The sequence below is a fragment of the Astatotilapia calliptera genome, chromosome 18 (assembly GCF_964374335.1).
Source record: "Astatotilapia calliptera chromosome 18, fAstCal68.1, whole genome shotgun sequence".
Classification (NCBI taxonomy): domain Eukaryota; kingdom Metazoa; phylum Chordata; class Actinopteri; order Cichliformes; family Cichlidae; genus Astatotilapia; species Astatotilapia calliptera.
This window is the reverse complement of record NC_137439.1, coordinates 9,478,467-9,488,742: the sequence shown is the minus strand read 5'-3', so window position 1 is coordinate 9,488,742 and position 10,276 is coordinate 9,478,467. Positions and strand designations below refer to the sequence as shown.

General features: G+C 37.5%; 1 protein-coding gene across 2 annotated transcripts in view; it reads right to left on the bottom strand.

The window, feature by feature from the left end:
• The window catches only part of atp1a2a (ATPase Na+/K+ transporting subunit alpha 2a), a 50,298-nt gene continuing 40,022 nt past the window's right edge, over positions 1-10,276 (bottom strand). The window contains exons 20-25 of one of the 2 annotated variants that reach the window (XM_080292525.1): positions 7,691-7,836; positions 7,461-7,591; positions 7,091-7,192; positions 6,786-6,877; positions 329-380; positions 1-148 (exon numbers count right to left, since the gene is read on the bottom strand). In XM_080292525.1, the coding sequence (XP_080148651.1) occupies positions 352-380; positions 6,786-6,877; positions 7,091-7,192; positions 7,461-7,591; positions 7,691-7,836 (500 nt within the window). In that variant the 3' untranslated portion in view covers positions 1-148; positions 329-351. Of the gene's footprint in view, positions 381-6,785; positions 6,878-7,090; positions 7,193-7,460; positions 7,592-7,690; positions 7,837-10,276 lie in introns of both variants that reach the window. The other variant, XM_026150625.2, reaches the window with a different exon arrangement.

The following is a 10,276-nucleotide window of genomic DNA, read 5'->3' as shown; positions in this document are numbered from 1 at the left end:
TACTTTGGAATACATTTTATTTGTCAAATTTAACACAAACAACATCTGATACTCCCTTCCAGCCAAACGGGCCACAGTACATCACTTTAGTAGCAGCTTGTGTAAGGCACAAAGGTTTACATTACTATCACTCTGCTGGAAATGTTTTCTGATAAAGAGAAAAAAAGAGAAAACTCAAAAGCCTATTTTCAGCAGTATTTTTCTGATAATCAGATTTGTGAACTGATCCATGCAATATTACAACTGACAGACACGCACGCACAGTTTTACACTCATGAGCGCAAACAAACACATCTATGCATACACATGCACACACACACACACAGACCTCAAACTGACATTTTCTGAATGTTAATAATATGTCTCCTGCTCCACCCAGCCTGGAAGAGATGAAGAGAGAGAGGCAGAAAGACAAAGAGAGAAAGTGTCAGGGAACAAAATGACAGGCGAGCATTTTTCATAATATCCTTTTGTATCGCTCTATTTGTATTCATCTCATTGCCTTTGTCTCCGTACATTTCCAAATGAATCCCCTTATAACTCTAAGACTTTGATCAGCCGTCCGTGACACACAGATTAACAGAAATGATGAACTGTCACGATAAATTGTATTTGTCTCCCCGTGTCTTGCCCCTCATCTGCTGTAAGGCAGTGGCAGTGAACAGATTTTGAGCCATTGTAAGGTGCCCGTATCATCTGCATAATCTTCATTACATATCTCAAGAGTCTTCATCAGCCTGCTTTAATTTCCTTTCTAATAATTTTCAGCTGGCTCTGGTTGTGTGGTACAGGTTTAAGTTTCCTGGTTTAAGTTTTACATATGAACATGAATAGGCTGCGATCAGCTCTGCACACTATATACTGCAATTGCAACAATAGGTTGTGAACCCTTTGGAATTTTCCATATTTTTGTATAAACATATCCTAAAATATCCAGTTTTGCTAAAGGAAGAAAAACAAAACAACATGAATTATATTACACAATAATATTACTTGGTCCTTAACATTTTGAGGAAAAAATAGTCAGTATTACAGATCTGTGAATGGCACCTGAACCTCTGTTTTCAGCATCCTATGTGACACTTTTGTGCAGCAATAAATGCACGTATAAATATGCAGTAAAAGGTGATCAATTCTGCACACTGGCTTCGAGGAATTTAGTCCATTTCAGTATTGCAAACACAAAACTTTGGGTTCTCTCACACAAACTGCTTGCTTCGGGCTATTCCACAATTTCTACAACATAAAGGTTTGGACTTTGACTCGACTATTGCAAAACATTAACTGTATTCTTCCACTACCATTCCTCAGTAGAAATATTTTTGTGCTACGAGTTGTTTTCTGGCTTTATGCACTTTTCTTTTGAGATTTGTGTTCTTGACTTTACTGTGAATGTATTCAAATTAAGGCTGGGTGACATGGAAAGTTTTTTTTATATCAGTCAGATATATCGATAGATCACAATATATGTACTTTTTAAAATAAATAACATAGGTCCATAATTCTTTCTGAAGATAAAAAACAGGAAACGATGGATACAAAAAATATTATTTATATTATTTTTTTTGTTTTATCTTCTGCGGGAATAAGTAAGGATATCGTTTCCATTCTTTGTGTGGATTTTCCGGTACAATGTTTTTCATTTTGTGAATATTAAAACATTTCATGAAGGAAACATTAATGAACACTAAAACATTATTTTAGCAAATACTTTCTTATACTTTTTTTTTTTTTATTTAGTTAACTCTACTCTGCACACCTAATTCTCACCTAAACCTGGATCATTAGGTCATGTAACCCATGACAAGAGCAGTGATCATGCATGATATGACAGAGTGCTGAGCGAGGCAGAAAGGATTTTACTCAGATTTGTACAAGTGGAGTCATACTGAGTGCTGTCAGGAAAGGAGGTGGAGGAAGGCCAGACATGAGAGCTGGAAGGTGAAAGCTCAGAGGAGGACATACCAGCGTTTGAGGAGCCTGAGCAGGGTCAAAATGATGACACCCAAAGTTCATTATGGATGAGGAGTATTGCGTAAGCTAGGGCTCTGAAGTTGTGGGATTTGGTTTCTCGACTGCCTGTGAAGCGAATAATCTTTTCATGATTTCATCAGATTGAGGCAGAAGGTTGCATTTTTTAAGGAGATATCACCTTCAAGAGAGCTTTAGTCTTTGCCCCCTGATCGGACGTTAAGATCATTTGTTACTCTGATCGACTGGCCAATCTCCAAGAATCTATCTCAACTTATTGAATTGTCTATAACTAGGAACCAGTAAAGTTGGATCCTAGGTTATCCAAGTTATGTCATGAACACAGATATGCTGAAGAATGTTTTCAGCTCCAGAATGCGTTACATTTTAATGCTACCTTCAGCATTAAAACTTAAAACCACTTCCTTCTGGTTTGTGTCTTCTGACATCTTTTAGTCTAAGACCTGGTTTGCTCTTTACTGTTTGATGTAATCAGAGGTCCAACTCTCTTGGCAGTAGTTTCAGTATGGTTGAAATTAAAGTGAAAAAGGCAGGAAATGTAGAGTTAGCATATATATTATATATGCTTATATTATATATACTTTTAGGATATATATTATTAATCAATTAATAATTAATGTAAATCAACAGGGTAAAAGTGTGTAAAAAATGTTCAGCTTCTCAGCTGAAAAGGCTTCTAGAAATTTGTAATACCTGAAAACTTCAGAGCCCTACATGATACAACACTTCTTATTATGGGTGAGTACCATCACATTGTTGCTGCACAGGCTCCTCAAATGCTGATATGTCTTCCTCTGACCTTTCACCCCTCTGCTCTAATGTCTGGCCTTCTTCCACCTCATACCCCTGACAGCAATAAGACTGACCACCCCTGCCACAATTTTGAGAAAATTCCTTTCTGCTTCACTCTGCCCTTTGCTTCCTGAAGTATGGACAAAGGTTGAAAATGCAATGTGATAAGTCCTTTTGTCCACTGGCTAAAATTTGTTTCAGAAGCCATAAAATTACTCTACCTTTCTGAAATCGTATTAAATCTTTGACTCTCAAAGAAGATCTCAAGAAGCAGTTTGATTTTTAGTAATGGAAACATAATATCTGCAAAATTATTATCACCTAATTTTATGGTCATAAAATTGGAAGCTGCAGTTCCCATCATTTTGGGAAAAAAAATCCATGTGCTGTCTCAGCTCAACCCCCACAAATGTGGGATGTCCTCATTCGTCGGGATGTCCTATTTACAGCACAGCAGGACTCGTATAGATTGCATAAATGATCGCTGTCTTAAAAATCTCATGTCCTCCACGAAGGACAAAATCATATATCAGGGAACCCACACGGTATCGTTTCTTTTATATAGATTTAACCTTTAAACTGAAGTTGCTGGATTTGGTTTCTTAACTGCCATACAGTACACCGGCCTGTGAAAGGGATCACTCAATTGTGATCCACTTATGCTTCACGACAACATATCAATTAATAATTAATTAATTCTTTAAAAAGCACAAGAAGTGCAGTTCTGACTCAGTGAAGAGGGCAGTGAGGCTCTTATATGGATCAGATATGTGACTTGACCACAAATCTGATGTTGTAGCAAAGTGTGACTCAGATGTTCTCCTGTCTCTTTACACTCCACGCGCAGCTGGAAAAGTGCCGTCTAAGGGAAATGGTCAGGGACTCGGTAACGAGGGTCAGTTACTTGAATCATTCACTTAAATCTGACATTTTTGGCTCTGTTTACATTACATCACATATTTTACAACAAAGTAAACTGTTGCATCGGTGTCTCTTTGTTTTTCGTCACTGGGCATGGTACAAGAGAAAGTGTCTGGTACTGTAAAGTCTTGCATTGTGCAGGTAAACATTCAGCTGTGGGTTTTGCAAACATTCTTCTGTGCATCTGTGCAACTTTAAATAGCCAGAAATCTTTCCACACTACTGAACATTTCAACGGTGTTCTCATCTTTTGAGCCTCGGGCTGTGTTCGATGCGCTGTCATGTTTAGCAATGCTTCGTTAAAATTGTATGTTGTCATTTTGTCTTTTCATCTTACTCACACTCCTAATGTACTGATGTGTATGGCTACAGTAGCCCAAACATTAGCACATGTGCAGCTGTCAGTGGCTCCTCTTACGCTGTGTGTGTCTTAACCTGATGTTGCTTTAACTCTATTCCAACCAGGGGACTGATAAGACGTATAACTCTTCTTGTTGTCACTGGCCTGTCAATCGGTTGTCTATCAAAACATGGCTAGAATGATTTTACATTGACCATGTCCAATGCTTCTTTTGACGAAAAGGTAATTTGGAATAACTGTCTTTATCCTTTTATCATCCAGCTCGAGTTCAAATATCATTCAGGCTTGTCTCTGTCTCCTTGAAGCCCTGCAATGCAAGCCATTGTTCAGTATTTTGATAGTGGACAAACATGGATATTAGACAGTGTGAGAGAGATCTTTAGATGATCAGTTTCCTCTGGTTCATTTGTTACCTGCCAGACTGTTGAACATCAGTCATGAACAGTATGCATGACTGTGGATTGGTGAAGTGCAGACTCTTTAAATATGGTGATGAGCATTGACAAAGATTCTGTGAAAGTTCTCAGAAGTATAATATGTTGTAGTAACGATACACTCTGAAAATCATGTCCTCCAAAGATAAGACTTTAACAGATCCCTGTTCTTTAGGCTCATTAAAACATCACACCCTCACACCTGATTTTTAACATCTAATTAACTGCTAAGTCTAGAGGTTCACATACTTACAGATGTGTAATACTGCATAGTTTCTCTCAATAAATAAATAGCCGAGTCTAATATTCTTGTCCTGTTTGTTTAACCGTGTGCTCTCTTCTTGAGTGACATTATATATTTTTGCAGATGTATAAAAAAGGGGTCACAGATGTTTTCATACAGCAGCATTTAGCACAGAGGAATGGTTTTCATTTTTGGGAATAATTAGACATTTATTTATAAAATGTATTACCCATCAAAAGTTTGGGCCATTTAGAAATTAGTTTGTGATCGATTGGTTGTTAATTATCATTGAATTCTGTTTTCCATTATAATAATATAATACCCATTTGTTCATGACAGCAGAAACTGTTGCACCGGTTAAACAAACTACAAAAAAATCCTAAATGAAAATACACTAATATTCCTTTTCTAAGCAATTAAAACCATGTGCAAATTCTGGAGTTTCCATATAACAGTGCCTACTACATCCTTAACAAACCACAACAGTCTGGCTCGTGCTCAGCTGTGAACCACAGTCGCTCAGTTCTCTTTCTGTTATGTTAGCTTTGTTTGTACAGGCATTATTTAAACATATTTAATTATTTAGCAGTTTATTTAATGTAATAGCACTCGTTTATTTCAATAAGAACACTGATGAGTTTCAGAAGAAAATACTTTTTGTGGCTTTTTTCTCCAAACAATAATCAAACCAACAAAGGCTGATGCTCCAAACACTCAAGTAGTCAGTTTGTTTCCTCTTTTTAATCAGCAGAGCAATTCTTTTTCAAGTGTGCTAAGGTAATTAGAAAAGGCTTTTTTCTATGATGAATAATCATTTAACTTTTTAACCTGAGAAACCTCAGACATCACAATGGAGCACAGAAGTAATCGGTGATGAAAATGGGTTTTTCAATGGGCTGTTTCATTTCTAAAATGGATATTTCAAAACAGAGACATTAAGTGAACTCAAAATTCTAAGCAGTAATGCATGATCTTAATCCTTCCTGGATCAGCTTTGACTGAAAACTTGGCCCGAGTATCAGATCACGTTAGATTTCAATGACAGAGCAAACTGCCAGAAAGCGCTGCATTTACTTGCTATTTTGTGAGAAATCAAAACTGGAAGACAATAATCAATGAAGTGTTGCAGAGTCTGCATTTTTGAAAGCTGGAGAATTGTTCAGCATTGACTGGTTTGCATTCTGCTGGATGGCTGACAGATTTCAGCCGCTTTACTAAATACTGGGCATGAAGGACTATTTGTGGAAAAAGCAAAGCTTCTGAATGATGTTTAACAATACGTGTAAAAAAATAACAATAATATTAAAATCTGTCAGGAAAACTTGGTTAATTACTAAATTTACATGAAGTCACATGAATTGTGAGAGTTCAAAAAGACAGCTGCCTCCAGTGGTGAAAGATATTGCTCTCAAACCCATGAATCACAGGAGAAACCGGATGAACCAGAAGAACTGCAGTGATAGACTGTGAAGCCTGCATTTGCAAGTGTAAGAAGTTGTCAGAAATAAACTATGCTTTTAATATTACACCAAAAACACTAAAGCTTACTTGCTTTGCTGTACATGCGCTATACTCGACACTGTTGGCTACCTGTACTTTTATTTTTAATCTCAGTCCACACCACTTCAAGGTGCTTTTATATATATATATATATATATATATATATATATATAAATACCTTGTGCTTGTTTGGAATGACATTGAACTCAATCTTCTTCTACAAGTCACCATCTGTCAAATGCTTGCTGGGATGCTTTAGGTGAGCTCAACAGAGCAGAGCTGTGGCAACACTGTCAATCAATGTGTCCTTAAAGGACTGGACAGTCTTCTCTTTTATGGTGTTTATTTTTACAAGGACAGAAGGCTGAGCGAGTTACACAAGGTAGAAGGAAAGCTTTTAAAAGTTTGGCACATGTGGTGGTTGAGATAGGGGTTTCAACTGCTATACTGCACCATCACTTGATTATTATTCTAGCTTATTAAGAAGATAAATAAGCTTAAAAAATCTTTTAATCATGGTTCTCTCTTAATAACTGCTTACCTCCTGGTTGCCTCCGCAGAATAAATTTACGGACCTCATCGTAAATGAAGATGAGAAGACTGTATGGTATGCCACAGAACCACCAAAGGATCCTGAGGGGGAAAAAGGAAGATGTGGTGACTCACAGGCGGAGTGCAAATTGTTAAATTCATTGCAGCTATTTTTGAATATTAAGGATAACAACATGGTGTTTAAGAAGATCACAGACTACATTTAAAGTCCAGAGTGACAGGCTAATGGCAGCCTATTAGGTCTTTAAGAGGTTATTTTTCAGTTCAGTGGAGATATGCATATGCAGAGCATACTTCAGGGGGTACATGCGCAAGGCAACGTCCATTCCAGGGCAGTAGGAGAGGAAGGCAGCCAGAGCTGTTTCAACAAACAGGCCAAAGATCAAAATCCTGTTCCTGTTAGGCAGAAAAAAGGTGCACATCAGAGAAAAGAAAAGGTTTATACAGGTTTTTAAAGTACAGAACATTAAAATAGCAGTGACGATATGGTCCCAGTATTAGAAGCCTCAAAAAAAAGAGCCAAAATCATTTTTCATTTTGAAGAATAAGAGTACCTTTCTGACTACCCGCATTTATGCATCGATTCTACATGCTTCAGTTCCTCCTTCCATCAGCACTCTTTTCCTTTCTTCCACCTCCCTTACTTCACACCCCACTCACTTACGTCATCCCCTGCTGAAAGAGGGAGTTCCTCCTTGTCTTACAGATGATGAGATCAGCCCACTGGACGACCACAATGCTGGTGAAGAAGGCTGTGTGGCAGGTAAATTCCACAATCTTTCTCTGTTCATAGGTCTGCCAGGATGAAACACATTGTATTACTCATGCGCGAGAGTGGAAACATTCATTTATTCATTCAGGTCATGTTGGCGAGTGTCAGTCTCCATTCCTTACCCACTGTTGCCCAAAGCTGTCCTCCAGGTCATTGACTTCACGGTCATCCCAGTCGATGCGGATGCCTACTAGGTTTCTTGGGAGGAAGCCGTTTTCAGCCAATATTACAAAGTAGGTGAAAAAACCAGCCAAAGCTTGGATCATACCTGGATTACAAATATGAAAGCCCATTCATAAGACAGCAATGCAAAAACTCATTTAGATGATCTAAAAAATAATGTAACATTTTATAGCTGTTACATTTCAAAGGTTCATAAGGTCCAACAATGGTTTTGTAACTTTGTAACTTTTCTAATAAGTGGTATTATACTGTAGAGAAAAATAATATTTTAAGTTATTTCAGAGAGGAAAGCGATATTGATTTATCACTGTCCCATTTAAAACACAGTAAATATTCTGTTAGTGTTAATTAGTTAATGCAAAAATCATTTTCCAAATAGATTTGTGGTGAGAAGTTTATACATGGCTTGGATTTTGTGGTAGCTTGTTTTTAATGATTTATTTAAATCTAGGGGCAGCACAGTGGCAGCATGGTGGTTAGCACTGTTGCACAGCAAGAAGGTCCTGAGTTCAATTCCACCAGCAGTCTGGTTTGCATGTTCTCCCCGGCTTCCTCCCACAGTCCAAAGACATGCAGTTAGTGGGGATAAGTTAACTGGAAACTCTAAATTGCCCATAGGTGTGAATGTGAATGGTGGTCTGTGTTGCTTGTGTTAGCCCTGTGACAGACTGGCAAACTGTCCAGTGTGTACCCTGCCTCTTGCCCTAAGACAGCTGGGATAGGCTCCAGCCCCCTGATAAAGGATAATTGGCAGAGAATGGATGGATATATTTATATATATAAACACACATACAGGATCAGGGTGGACATACCCCCACTAATACCTGATTAAATGTCTCTTGGGAAGTTGCACCACAACTAGATGCATTTTGGCATGATTCTGGCTGAATATTAAACCAATCTAAGGGAGAGAAGATTCATTTAAATTGGTTGGTGAACCTGTTTACTTGTGTGGATTAGAGAAAAATCCGAAATAACTTCAAACATGTGCACTAATTTCTGCTTTTTAAAGTCATTAAAGATGTAAAATAATTCCACCCTGGAAAAAGAACAACTAAAAAAATAATTAGAAGCCCACATTTAACCTCATAGGACCTGGTGTCTACATATGTGGACATCACATTTTGAGCTGTCTAGACCACAATACTAAATTTTGCTCTACTAGGGCCTGATATCCTCTTCTCAGAAACTACATCAGGTAAAAAGACAATTCTTTGTTTTTACATTCATCAGGTCCCACTCAGTCCAAATAGCAAATAGAAATTAAAAATGCATGCCATGAAAGAGTTCAGGTCTTAGGAGGTTAAAGCAACGTCCATGCCAGTGATGAGTGTATTTGAACTTGTGACCACAACAGTATGTGTTGGTTTCATCAGGCTGCTTATTTTGTGTGTTTACTTTATCTTCTGTACCTGTCTTGCAGCAGTTACAGTTAATCTATAACTTTTTTTAATTAATTAAATGTTAATATACTTCCTATTATTTCTTATTATTAATACTGAAACACCTACTCATTTCCAGCAAATGTTGTAGGAAAGTGCAATCCTGTAAAGCAAACTGATGTGGCATTTCAAGATGACAAATGCAAAGTCTACCTACACCATCAGCAAATACATTTTGAACATGCATGGCAACTGTGTAACTTGTGTGCCATAACAATTTTCCACATGTATTTTTGAATTAACAGGCAGGCCAAGGGATTAAACTTAAACCTGGACAATATATACTGACTTATATCCCTACAAAGTGCATATTTTGAGTCTATAGTAGCTCAATCCATTAGTGTTTGTCAGGGAAAATAGATTAATGTATTTTCATCCCTCTTTCCTCTGTGACATTATTTTTTTAAAGGTAAATAGCTCCAGACAGCTGAGTACTGCCATAATAGGTGTTAGTGACTTTTAATTTGATGTTGCCAAATTCGTTTTGTCAGAGTAGGCGTAACATTTTCAGCAGGATGGACATCTTACTGCAGAGCATAAAAACTCCACTTACACCAAACCTTCAAAATTGTCACAGGCTGGGTCTCTGACCCAGCGCTCTGAGTTCATGTTTGTATTTGTCTCATTTTGTTATGTGATTTAGTTTGTGTTATTTCCTATCTGCCTTTAGTTTAGCCAGTTATTGTTCCTGGGTTTTCTATGTTTTGGGGTTTTGTATTTATTCATCACATATTAGGTCTGTTAAGTTGTGTTGTCATGTTTTAGTTTTAGTATTTCCTGTTTTATTCTGACAATGTCATGTGTTCTTTGTTTATTGTATTTAGCTTTCCTCTCCTGGTCCTGTCATTAGGTTTATGTCTGTCAGCTGTTTCCCCCATGTGTCTCCACCTCCCCTGATCACCTCATGTATGTATTTAAGCCCTTTGTTTTCTGCATGCCATTGTCAGGTCGTCTGCTCATCCATGTCTCATCCCCAGGTACCCATGTCAGTTCACTATGGTTAAGCTTTTTCATGTTTTGTTATTAGTTCACCCAGTTTAGGTTATTGTTTAGTTTTCACCGATGCCCGATTATTTTTACCCT